We start from the raw sequence: 13,554 nt of genomic DNA on the forward strand, positions 1-13,554 counted from the left end.
CACACCTCATTGACACCTGAGACGAAAGAAGCTTCAGATTCTTCGGACAACTCTTCCCTCGATCAAGGTATTATTTTTACTTTTTTTTTGATTCGTAAGTTTTCGCGGGCTTTGTGTGTTTGTGATTTCAACGTCCCGTACCATGTCCGTCCACTACGTGGCAAATTTTGTGGAAGATCTTGACCTATACCCGTTTAAGATCCAGCTGATGCAGCAATTAAAGCCACGAGACTATACTATTCGTCGTTCTTTTGTCGATTGGGCTCAAGGCTAGTTGGAAACGATCTGATGTTTTCACAAATTTCACAAAATTGTCCTCAGCGATAAGACTCATTTTTTGCTTTACGGGTTAGTTAGTAAACAAAATTGCGCATACCGAGTAGAGTCAATCCATAGTAGACCCTACAGACTCCATTACATCCAGAAAAAATGCATGTGACAGACAGGCAGACAGACGGAGAGACAGACAGACAGTAAACCAATTTTAATAAGGTTTTGTTTTACACAAAGAGAAGAGAAGTGGTCCTAAAATGTTGGCTCAAAGGTCTTATGATTTGACACTTCTCGATTATTTTCAGTTGGGCCACGTGAAGTCACTAAATTATGTTGATAAACCAGAAACAATTGATGCCTTGGAGGTCAACATTGTTCACCTTATTCTAGTGCTTACCTTTTTGAATTTACTCTCTCCTTGAAAAGCTTCCCTTATCAAATGAAACTCAATTTTCAACTTGATACATTTCATAATTTATTCTCTACATTGCACTAATCTAGTTTAGAACCTGTGTTTGCTTTTTCTTCAACATTGCTCCCTTTTTTTGCAGTGTAATAACATATTACAATTTAATAATTTGCTTTTAGTTAACTGTTTCAAACTGTGCAATTAAATTTCTTCCATAGCTCTCTAAAAATGCTTCTTTATTGGTCTTCTACTTGTACTCTGTTGGGGTCCATCTATGAGCCAAAATGTCTCCATATCACCTTTGCCCTGCAAATAAAAGTAAAATATGTCATGAAATACAATAAACTTTGCGAAAATCTTGTATGTTGGAATCCGTTCGTATTTCGAATTTCTACATTGCAATGGTCTAAAAAAGATCGTCTTGATTAATGGAGGCCAAAAATAGAACTTCCCCTATTATTAGATCCTCGCAATTATAGGCGTTGTCTGAAGTTATTGAATAGCTCCTGAAAAAAGGTTCTTATTTTAAGTGAGCACTTTCAGGCGCCCTATTTTATTCCCTTACAACTGACCGAGACCTCGATATCCCACATGGATATATTTCCAAAAAAAAGGGTATCTCACCATCTCTTTACAAGTAGTTCCAATCTCCTTTAAACCTAACTTATAGTAATATCCATTGACTGCATACTTGGAGGAGAGGGGATTGGTCACCACGCCATTAAAAACAGGATCATAAGGAAGGATCGGGCCATGGAGAAAGCAAATATAGCTTAGAGATCAAATATTACCAAGATGCCCCAAATGACGCCTTCCTAGAATTTAATAACAAGTCGGGAAACCGGAAGCTGGACGCTTCAGGTACGAAAGGTTTTGTGTATTTCTTAGTACGTAGCACGTAATATATCCATATATTATGTGAGAGTATCTATTTTCGGGTGATATTGACATTCATAGTCTTCAATTTTCAAAGAAGCAACAAATTTGAGGTATTATAACTGTGTTAGTAATAGTGCGATTTCCACCAAACCTGGTAAGATCATGCTCTATATTATAGCCCGCAAAAGTCACTGCAAAATTTCATGGTACTAGGTTGAATTTAAGGGGGGTTTCTAACCAATTACAGAAAATTATAGTAATATACTATTATTAAATTTATTTAAACAGATATCGGCATGAAAGGTATTTCGGAGCCTAGGCACCATATAGTGGCAGCCTCCTGATTTTCTTCACATTATTCGGTTTGGTAGTTTCTGAGAATGGCCCCTTTAAAGAAGTGGTCACTTTCAACCCCCCGCGCTCCCCACCCTTCCAACGAATGCCAAAACTAAGATCGGCTTGGAAAAGTACTAATCGAAACCTTTAATTTGATATCCCACATGACTATATTTGATGAAAAAAAATTGTACACCCCCCTTTTGCATGTATGGGGACCCCCTTAAATTCGACGTAAAAGGATGTAATTCACTGTATGCGTGAGCGTTCACAGTTCCCAACTTTCTACCAAATTTGGTGTCAATCGCTATAACCGTCTCCGAGAAAAATGCGTGTGACGGACAGACAGACCAATTCAGGCTGGATGATTCTCCCTTGTGTCCTGAATATGGTTGCACACCTGAGGACCCGGAGCATATTATGTTCCACTGTCCACGATTTCTCTCAGAAAGGAGGAATCTGGAAGACTCCCTGAAAACCACCCTAAGCCCGCAGAACATCGTCGGGGAAATGTTGAAATCGGAGGGAAACTGGTGTGCGGTGAACACCGCAATCAAAAGAATACAAGAGGAACTTGGAAGAGAGGAGCGCGCAAGGAGGACGCGAAGAACGGAAGGCGTGGTCGCGTAAAGCGCAGTCCACCCCGAAGTAATGCTTTGCGGCGATCCCGCGGGGAAGGAAAAAGGAGAAAGTGGGGGTGGTTTTAGTGGGTGAGAATCCCACACGCTGCTGCAACCTGGCGCGGCAGTGTCTTTCTAAGATTTCCACCTCCATCCATAAAAAAATAAAAGACAGACAGACGGACAGACAGACAGTAAACCGATTTGAATAAGGTTTTGTGTTTACACAAAACCTTAAAAAGCAACAAACAAGAAATGGGGGCTAGAAAAGGAACATGCATTTTTTCCGTATTCTTGTAAAGGTAAAAAGGCATCTTACCAGAGAAAAGAAGACGGAAGGGACTAGCGGAAGTAACAAGACCGACTTCAACGAATGCCAACAAAACCCCAAAAGATAATCGCTCTGCACTCCAAAAAGGATAGAACCGAAGACATACACACAGACCAAGGAAAGTACGGGCCAGAAGCCGAAATACGGAACCGTATTCCCCAAAGAATCAAAGATACGTTAAACTTAATTTAATCTTTTATTATATTCGATTCAATCCAATTCTTGATCACAGCTCGAATCTAACGCTTCGGGGCCGTTGGCTCTCATTTGTGCCCGCCCCGAACGTCGAGCTTGAATGAGAGCTCACCTTATTCCAGCACTCTAAAGGGGCCCTCCTATGGTGGTTGTACCGGTTTTCGAGGGGCGTCCACTATAATGAGAACCACGGCTCAAGATCCTTCGGAGTGTTGACCTTCCATGGCGCTTGTCGGAGCGGTGGAGTTGGCCGCATCCTTGAAACCGCGTCCCAGAGCATACGCAGCATTCCCGAGTCGCCTAACCCTGCTCTGATGTCCAGTACAGGGTCGGCGGGGACGGGCAGGTTCTCTTCGTGGACCATCTCCACCGGGCTGGCCGCGAATTCCTCTCACTGGACTGTGTGTAGGACGATAGGCTGATATAAGTCAAATGCCGAAGTTGGCAAGGGGACGTTTTGTCGGGTTTTGGTTAAGCGCGAACGTAAGGGGCTTGTGGTCCTGCACACGGTGAACGACCTTCTCTCAAAAGAGGAACGAAAATATTTTATAGCCAGGTACGTGGCGACTAGCTCACGATCGTAGGCGTTGTATTGCGTTGAGCTGGGTTGAGCTGTTTTGAAAAGAAACTCAACAGCTGGCAGGTTTGATTCACCGGTTGGTGAAGAGCGGCGCTTACCGCTGTATCTGAGGTATCAACGAACACTGCTAAGGGTGCATCCAGCTGAGGAAATACCAACAGTGTTGCATCAACAAGCTGGTATTTGACCGACTCAAAAGCATAAACGGCCTCAACAGATCACGCAACCTCGCGGAAATCTTTAATTTTTGGGGTCAGACAAGTAGGCGTTTAGGATTGCTTGGTAATGAGCGGTCCTGGACAACAAACGATGATAGAAGTTTAACATGTCGAAGAACCTTCGCAAATCGTAGTTTTTAGTGGAAAGCTCTTTATCGCCTCAACGTTGTCTGGATCAGGTTGAATACCATCAGAAGAACCGAGAAATTTTATCTACTTCTGGAGGCGATATGTAGAGAGGACCAACATCTATTGGATTGTCTACAGATATCCTATTTCATCAAGTCTTCAGACTCTTTCTTCGCAACAGCAAGCTTCTGGGGTGAAAGTGGACGCACCTTTGAGAAAATTGGGGAGCCGGTAGTATTGATGTGGTGCTGCACATCGTACTTAACCGGCTTGGAGAAACTACTTTCAGTAGTAGTGTACGATACTTTCTAAGGAGTGAGTGAGAGTGTCATCTTGGCAGGTAGAAATTTTCTCTGGCGTATGTAATGAGGTTTCGGGGTCTATCAAAGCCTTGTTCTGCAAGTCTGCCAGCAGTTCATAGTGACACAGGAAGTCTGCGCCTGATATGGGAATGGTAATGTCCGCCAGAACGAAACGCCACGAAAACGTTTGGCGCAGCCCGAGACTCACGTCCACCTGCCTATAGCCATAGGTGCGGATGGGAAAAGGGCTTGCGCCCACCAGTCGTAGATTTTGTGAAAATAGGGTGTTCGGACAGAGTACAGGGAGAACAGGCACCTCAGCGCCCGTGTCGACCAAGAAGCAACCTCTGCTAAGGGGTCAACGGTTATAAGGCGACGTAGTACTGCGCTTCGGGCAGCCTTTGCCGGGGCATTCAGCGAGTCTAGTTTAGTCGCTTGAGTTCTGTATTTCCGATGGTATTATGATGGCCGCAACTTTGGTGATCTTGACTTAGGATATTTTAGGGAACAATCTCATGCGTTGAGATCGCTTCTATTGCGCATTAGGCACAGCAGCCACGGTCGAGGTCTACTTCCCGAAAAAGAGGTTCAGGTAGTCCCACTCCGGGACCTTCACCGGCCTCGACAATTTACTGGTATCACCGTCAATTCGGAACTCATGGGACTAAATGTACCACCACATACAATTTCAATTAGAAAAACTAGTCTCCTTGGGTGCCTCACCGGCGGCTACTACGTTGACATCTGGTCGACACGGGCGTGGAGGTGTCGGTTTTCCCTGTGCCGTGTCCAAACACTTTAATACCAAAGAACTTACGACTGGCTGCCGCGAACAGGCAGGTGGACGTGAATCTCCGTTTGCGCCGAACGTTTTCAGGGCAATTCGTTTTGATTGGCATTAGCAACCCCATTTTAGGCGGATAAATCCTGTGTCACTATGGGCTGTTGCCTGACCTGCAGAATAAAGCCTCAATAGACCGCGCAAACTCGTCAGGAAAAATTTACACCTGCGTAAACGAAACTCGATGATCTCATGAAACAGGATATTTGTAGACCTTCCAATATCTGTTGCTCATCTCCACTCGATATGGTCCTTAAACCAATTGGCGAATGGAGGCCTTGTGAAGATTACAGCCATCTGAATGTTCTGACAATTCCCGACCGATACCCTATTCCACTTATCGATGACTCGAATCATCCATGATATGGATAGACCCTAAGGAGCACACCGTCAAATCGTACCTCGTACAGGGCTCAAGGCAGGATTCCTTCCTAAGTAAAAATGTACGAAGAGATTCGTTTCTTTTCCTGTACCAAAAGAGGCTACTATCACCAGCTTTGGGGCTGATTTGGCGGTGACTGTGGATACGAAACCACCTGAAGAGTTGAAATGTCCGCTATTAAAACCATCAATGCTCTAAAAACTTGACTGGAGGTGGTCGAATTTGACCTAGCAGGCCAAAGGAGGGAAACAAAATGATAAATGATAAACCATTCCCGTCAGGCAATCTGCGATAGAGAGACTTTAACAAAACTAGGTTAATTTTGCGAGGAGCCCGCAGAATTTTCACCTGAGGGGCGGATTTTCTCCCTATAATATATCACCTCCAGAGGACATAACAAAAATGTTTCTTTCTATACTTTTCGAATTTGTAATTGGATGTGGCTCAGAACCCTTCTTATAGGTAGGTCCATTTAAGCGTTTAGCTCTTCTTACCGCAAAATTAAAGAAATAGCTGACAAAATGGATAACGTCTTCCAAAATTACAGACTAAGAACGGTCTAACAGTCTTCGTTAGACCGTTCTAACAGTCTTCGGCGGCCCGGTCTGATTATGCTTCAGGTTAAAGTTGCATAATTCGGCAAGTCCTCACATGACCTCCGCGTGGTGGCCGCTAGAAACCGTCTTCGGCGGGCCAAGAGTCTATAGGGCTGGGCTGGGAGTAGGCTCATCCAACTGCGAGGATCTGCTTGTCTGCTGGTCATGTGTTAGGGGCAAGTAGATCTGGCGGGGGGATGGACTGAAGCAACAGCCCGGGGATCGTCCTCCCTGCACCGGAGGAGGTGCTAACAGGACCCCAAGCCAAGGTGGAACAGCATACGCCGAGGGCTGCGTGGCAAATGGGGAGCTTGGTCTTTAGTATGCGAACTCTGAATACCTTGGGCACCTTCAGTTTCAAATAAGACCCTTACCCTGGTGGCCGGGCCAGCCAGGGTGGACATTCTTCCCGGACTACACGTGGGACCAAGACATGGGCTCAATTAACAAAAAAACTAAAACGACGATAGAGGAGGAGGCGATGATGCCAGGCGCATCATCGGAGGACGAGCTGCTGGCCTCCAGCCAGGAGACAGTAGCCGTCGAGAGCAGTACACTCGGTGCCAGCCGTAGCACCGTTGTGCTGAAACCAACCGCAGGGACCTCCCGGAGCGAGGCGTCAGACGGACTAGTGGCTTCCAGCCTGGAACCCACTGCCGTCAAGCTGCGTGTAGCGAGTACCAGACATAGTACTCCTGACCCGAAGCCCTCAGCGTCGGGGGATCCCTCGAAAGCGAAAACCGACAAGAATGTCGATCGCCGGAAACCGGCTAAGAAGCGAAGGTCCACGGGTGTCCTGCTCAAGAGCCAGTACCAGAAGGCCGGCACTGTCGACGAGCGGGATGAAAAAGACCTCTCTAAATACTAGGCGATTGTTGATGAATACAACAGCAAATGCCGGGCTGACGAGCAGAAGGCGAAGCCCATCGCTCTAAAACGCAACCGATCTCAAGACGAAGTCGAACAAGATAAGAAGCGGAGCAGAGTGGGCAAGAGGGCAGACGCCAAGCAACGTACGAAGGAAATTGTACAGCAACCGTCAGCCGACGGGCCACGTACTGGGAAGCCAGGAGTCACTTACGTGTGGCGCTGGCGGATGGCAATTCTGCAAGCGGCAATCTAACGCTGGAGGTGTGGACCAGTGTTGAGGCTAAGCTGTCGGGCATGGTCTATGAACATCTTCTAAAGACCGGATGCAAACACCCAGGACTCACTCCCCACTTTGATTCATCAGATGGTCCGTGGGTTCCACGTAATAGCTTGCATGGACCAGTTCTCTAAGGACTTTCTCGGTTCGTGTGTTGCTAAGATCACCGACGCCTGGGAGGGCGTTAAGCTCAAAATTATCCCTTACGACGAGATTCCCAGGAGACCGGTCGCTCGCATCTGGTTGCCGAAGATCCGCATGGAGAAGGACAAGCTCGTCCATTTCCTGCGCCTTCACAACCCCGGGATTCCCATGGACGACTTGTTATAAAGGAGGAGGAACCTCAGATAAACAGCCAGCCCGTACTACTCCGCATAAACGAGGATTTCCTGGAGGCCCTGAAAAAGGCTGATTATAAAGTGTGGTTCGGAGTCAGGAATGCCAAAGTAAAAGTGTTCCGCTCTGCAAAACCGGACGACGACCTCGACCCAATCGACGCCGCCAACGAGCTGTTGGAGGAGATGACGATCGACGGTCCGACGGGTGCTGACAAACTCCCCACGCAAGCAGATCATGCTGAGGGTAACGCAGATAAATCTGCAGCACTCGAAGTGCGCCTCGGCTAATCTGCTCGTCTTCCTCTTAGAGGAAGACATCGACATCGCATTAATACAGGAGCCCTGGGTCGGAAGCGACCGAACCATCAAAGGACTCCAAAGCAAATGTTTTAATTTATTCCACCGCACAGGAGACGCTGATCAGGTTAAACCTAGAGCATGTATTCTTGCGAGGAAGGGTCTGCACGCTTTCCTGTGCCCGGACCTGAGTTCCAGTGACCTAGTTGTGGTCAAGTTGGAGCAGGTGGGGGCAGAGAACGTGTATATTTCCTCGGCGTACATGGCTCACGACCGATTAGCTCCGCCAGAAGAACTACAACATCTGACGAACACCATAACAGCAAAGAAAGCCAACCTGCTGATAGGCTGCGACGCAAATGCAAGGCATACGCTTTGCGGCAGCTCTGAAATCAACGAAAGAGGTGAGTCATTCTTTGATTTTATTATTACTTCAAATCTATCGGTGTGTAACAGGGGCAGTACACCAACTTTCTATTTTCCCTGCTCGGAGAACTGTAACGGTTAGGAGGAGGTCCTTGATATCACCCTAATAACCGACAACGGGATTCTTAGGGTGGAGGACTGGAGAGTGTCTGACCAGAGATCCTTCTCTGACCACAGTTGGATACTCTTCAGTCTAGATCTCGCCGCTGAGGTCTCCAAGTCCTTTAGAGACCCCAGGAGGATCGACTGGAGAAAGTTTGGTCAAGTAATTAAGAACAAACTCTCTGGTGCGCAAATTGGTAGGATTGGCACGACAGATGAACTGGAATCAAAGGTCGGGGCTCTGGAGAAGGCATTTGATACCGCCTTCAAAGTCTCGTGCCCTGCTAAGTACAGCAAAAAGACCCTGCCACCGTGGTGGAACGAAGATCTCTCTAGTCTCAGGAAGCTGACCAGAGAAATTTTCAACATCTGCTACAGGCAAAAATACTGGCAGCCATACAAGGACTGCCTAAAGAAGTACAAGTCGGCCATCAGGACCGCCAAGAGGCGGTCTTGGCTAGACTATTGTCAGAACATTGAAAGCACTAGTGAATCCGCGAGGCTCAGTAAGATTCTGTCCAAGGAACATAAGAGTCCATCCTTCCTTAAAAAGTTGGAAGGCTCCTGGACGGAATCTTCTAGCGAAACCTTGGAGCTGCTGATGCAAACGCACTTTCCCTCCAGCGAGGAGGACTGTGAGTCAGAACCTCGCTTGGACGGTTTGCGGCAACCCCAGCTGTGCGAGACTATCAAATCGGTAATTACGGGGATAGGATCGGCTGGGCTATAAACAGCTTCTTCGCATACAAATCTCCAGGCTCAGATGGCATAATGCCAGTCATGCTACAGAAGCAGCAGGAAAGCGTTGTGCCGTGGCTTGTTGAGATTTACCGGAGCTGCATCACTTTAGGATACGTACCATAGTCCTGGGGGCGCGCACGGGTGGTTTTCATTCCGAAAGCGGGCAGGCGCGGTCATGAGTCCGCGACGGACTTTCGGCCAATCAGCCTGATCTCTTTCGTGCTGAAGACCCTAGAACGCGTCCTGGACATTCACTTAAGGACGATTATGGAGAGAACGCTTTTCTCTAAGTCCCAGCATGCCTACCTCAAAGGAAGATCCATAGAAACCGCCCTCCACAAGGTAATTGGTACGGTTGAACGGTCGCTGCAGTACAAGCAGTATACCTTTGCTGCCTTCTTGGATATAGAAGGAGCTTTCAACAACGTCAGTACCAACGCCATCAAGGAAGCCTTGACCGGTATTGGATTAGAGGGGTATCTCACGCATTGGATTATATCCATGCTGAGTACCAGGATAATCCAGTCCGATCTAGGAGGCAACCACTTGACCAGAGGCACGCCCAAGGGTGGTGCCATCTCACCGGTGCTCTGGTTAATATTAATGGACAAAATTTTACGTACATTGGACAGCAGCGGGGTGAAGGTGGTGGCGTATGCCGGCGACTTGGTTACTAGTATCAGGGATGTTTCTGTCCATTATGAGCGACATCATGGAAGGAGCGTTGCGAAAGGTGTGCCTGTGGGCCGCAAGATGCGGACTTAGCATAAACCCAACCAAAACGCAACTGATGCTATTCACCACCAAGCCAAGGAGACCTGAATTCCATCTACCACGGCTGAATGAACAAAGATTGGTTCTTTTCTCTAATGTAAAGTATCTGGATGTAATCCTGGATCCTAAGCTAAATTGGAGGTTGAACATAGAACTGAGGGTTAAGAAGGCCTGTATAGCCTTTTATGCCTGTAAGAGAACCTTTGCAAAGAAATGGGATCTCTGGCCGAGGATGGTTCTCTGGATGTATACCGCTGTAGTGCGTCCGATCCTGACGTACGGCTCTATTGTATGGTGGCAGGCTTTGAAGAAGAAATATAATAGAACGAAGCTTAATAGGATTCAAAGAACCGCGTGTGCAGGTGCTACGGGGGCTCTGCAGTCCTGCCCGGCAGATGCTCTCAATGTACTCCTGCATCTCCTCCCCCTAAACCTCCACATCAAATATGTTGCAGCGTGCAGTGCCGTCAGAATACGTGAGTCCGGATGCTGGGCAGCAAAGTCCTACGGCCACAGCAACATCCCAGATGAAATACTTCGAGAAATCTGGGCATCCCCCACGGACTATGTCACACGCAAGCTGAACTTCATGAGAAACTTTCCTATGGACCTTCCAACCAGGGCAAAGTGGGAGACCGGCGGCGTGTTAAAAGACTATGACACGGTATTCTTTACGGACGGATCAAAGATGGCCTATGGAGTCGGCGCGGGGGTTTTCTCGAATACACACGGTGTATCCAAGTCGTATGGTCTCCCAGGCTTCACCAGTGTATTCCAGGCGGAAGTACTGCCGATATTGGAAGTCTGTCGATGGCTGGAGCGTGATTCAAGCCCCAAGCATAATATAGCCATTCTGACCGACAGCCAAGCGGCCATCAAGGCCTTGTGCGCAATGACGACATCTTCCCGGCTGGTGGGGCAGTGCAGTCACTCTCCTCTGGGTTCCCGGGCATAGGAACATAGAGGGGAATGAGCGGGCTGACGGATTGGCCGGGCAAGGCTCTGCTTTTGGCAGTCCCTCGGGGAATACAATCGGTGTTCCGCTGGCGGCTGTCGGGGGCCGAGTCTCTACCTAGCAGCCGCGGGCCTGAGATGGCGAAGGCTTACAAGCTGTGCCAAATCAAGAAGAATTTGGCCCGCTTATAAGATAGCCCGATCACGAGAGCTCCTGTGCCAGACGCGTGCAAATGCATTCAAGATTACGGCGGTCTGCACGGGGCACTGGCCCATAGGGGACCATGCCGCTAGGCTCGGCTTACCCAACAACTCGCATTGCCGAAGCTGCGGAGGAGGAAGGGAAACCCTCATGCACTTTCTCTGCGATTGCCCAGCTCTGGCTCGAGTCAGGCTGCGGACACTGGGTAAACCATTCTTTGGGGACCTCAGTGAGATTTCTAGCTGCAGGGTCGGAGAGCTGCTTTCCTTCGTGAATGCTACGGGCTGGCTCTGAAGATCTGAGCCAGCTGGACTCTGCTTCCCTGTTCCTATAACAACAGTCACGCTCTTAGGAGTTTGTGGCATCAAAATGGTGCACCAAAGCACTAATTGGGCTCCTCGGAGCGGCCACTGATACCTACCTACCTAACAGTCTTCAGATCACTAGCGGCAAACTAGTAGTGTACATTAGGCAAACCAGAAAAACCATAAGGACCTCGCACATCTAAACCTGATCTTGCAATTAAAAGACAAATTTTATCCATCGACATAGCTCATTAATCGAATATGCAATCACTGATGATCGCAGAGTACCAAAGATCCAAGGAAGAACTCCATCTTCCTCGGACCCCATAGGAACCTAGGTTCCGCTGTTGAAAAAATGACTTACCTTCACTTTGACATGTCCTCGAGATACCAATTTGTACCCTTTAGCTCTAATCTTATCGGCGGTCACGGATGTAACTTGAATTTTATCTGGTTCTCCACTGCTTTCCATTCGGGAGGCTGTGTTCACTGTATCACCAAAAAGGCAATAACGGGGCACTTTTAATCCCACTACGCCAGCTACTACCGGTCCTGAATGGAGACCTATTTAGATTAAAGAAAAGATAAAATTGATAGAATTAGATTGAGTCGGATTTACATAAGGTCGGTCACATCTTGATTTGATATATTTTGATCTTTCAAGAAAAACTGAGATCTTACCAATTTTTACAGATACTCCAGGTAAGTTCAGCTCACGAATCCTCTTCATTAACCTCAAAGCAAGATCCGCAGCATGTTCCGCGTGTAAAGGGTTGATATCAGGAGCTCCACTCACAGCCATGTAAACCTGAATGGAGTTATTTTTTTTAAAAAGAGAGATAACGGTGTTGTAACTTCTGTAATCTTATGGACAAGGGGACTCTTCCAAGTTTCTGCTGTATATTATAATTTGGCATACACACCTGTCCGACAGTTTCAACTTTATAAACCATTGGCGAAATTATCTCTTCGTCGAAAGCCGAGAACACAATATTCAGGGTAGAAACCGAGCTCATGGCATCTTGGATGTTTCCCCCAGAGTACGACAAATTCTAGAACCACAAATAAATTGTTATAGTATCCAGATACGTTCGTCAATTATTATAGATAAATCTTACAAGTAACTCAGCAAATAGAACGGAAACCTGTTCAAAGCTTTGACATGTATTCAAAGGATTCTGTCCACCACGTAAACGTTCTGCCACTGGTCGAGGAATCATTGAGTACAGCAATTCGTCGCCTTGCCTTTTCCAGGAGTCTGCCAATTCCAGGGATTTCTCTAGTTCATCCGAACGCTGCTCCTCGCGTTCAAACATGAGTTCTAACTTTGAGCAATGCTGCCAACCAGCCATAACCATTTCTCTACTAAGGCCGTGAGGGTTTAAGTCATTCAGGTACAATCCCATGCCATGCAGTTCGTCTAAGTTGTTGATTCTGGAAAAGAAAGGATTCATTTAAAATAATTGAGCATTCAGGATCTACTACTCTAGCTAAAGTATGGTGGGAAATAAGGTCATGCCACGCTGTCTTCACTTGCACCGCGTGCGCGGATGTGGAGATGGGAAAGGGTAGACCGCTCTCAATAATCCCGATGATGATTCGAGGTAATCGGCCCTTAAAAAATCATGGCACCTTGAAGTGGGACTATTCCTCTACCATCATGGTGAAGTTCGAATTTTCAGCACTACAGCACAAGAAGGGAAAGGAAGTATATGCAGGAGGGAGTGGAAAATCCGCTTTCTCAACCCTGTTTGGAAAATTGTAACGATCACTCGCCCTGAAAAAGTTATAACGTCTTGAAGTGGGGCTATTTTTATATCAAAACAGTAAAGTTTCGTAGGGAGAGGTAGAATCTTCCTCGTTTTCCTGCATACCCTTCCCACACCCTTCTCCTCGAATACAGTGCTGAAAATTCTAATTTCACCTTGATCATCAAAAATAATCCGTCCTGAGGCACCGCAACTCTTTAAAAGAAGAAGGGAGGGGGGTGATCGCCGGGGTTGTTTTTGAACAAAGGAGTTTCTTCAAAAAATAAGGTATTTTGACAAGAAGTTATTGCCTCTGTGCTTGCCTAGAAGAGCACGCACTAATGCAGCAACCTTTTTTCTGTCCAGCTTTTCCCCTTTGGATCACTACGTCAACTTTCTTTTAACGGAACTTTATTTTGATTGGCCTCG

General features: G+C 47.1%; 1 protein-coding gene across 1 annotated transcript in view; it reads right to left on the bottom strand.

Moving 5' to 3' along the window:
• Positions 1–723: 723 nt before the first annotated feature.
• LOC119653055 (soluble guanylate cyclase 89Db-like) overlaps positions 724–13,554 on the bottom strand; it is a 144,926-nt gene continuing 132,095 nt past the window's right edge. The window contains exons 8-12 of the mRNA XM_038057534.1: positions 12,496–12,811; positions 12,301–12,429; positions 12,059–12,185; positions 11,742–11,941; positions 724–988 (exon numbers count right to left, since the gene is read on the bottom strand). Of these exons, the coding sequence (XP_037913462.1) occupies positions 905–988; positions 11,742–11,941; positions 12,059–12,185; positions 12,301–12,429; positions 12,496–12,811 (856 nt within the window). The 3' untranslated portion in view covers positions 724–904. The remainder of the gene's footprint in view (positions 989–11,741; positions 11,942–12,058; positions 12,186–12,300; positions 12,430–12,495; positions 12,812–13,554) is intronic.

Source organism: Hermetia illucens, chromosome 3, assembly GCF_905115235.1.
Source record: "Hermetia illucens chromosome 3, iHerIll2.2.curated.20191125, whole genome shotgun sequence".
Classification (NCBI taxonomy): Eukaryota; Metazoa; Arthropoda; class Insecta; order Diptera; family Stratiomyidae; genus Hermetia; species Hermetia illucens.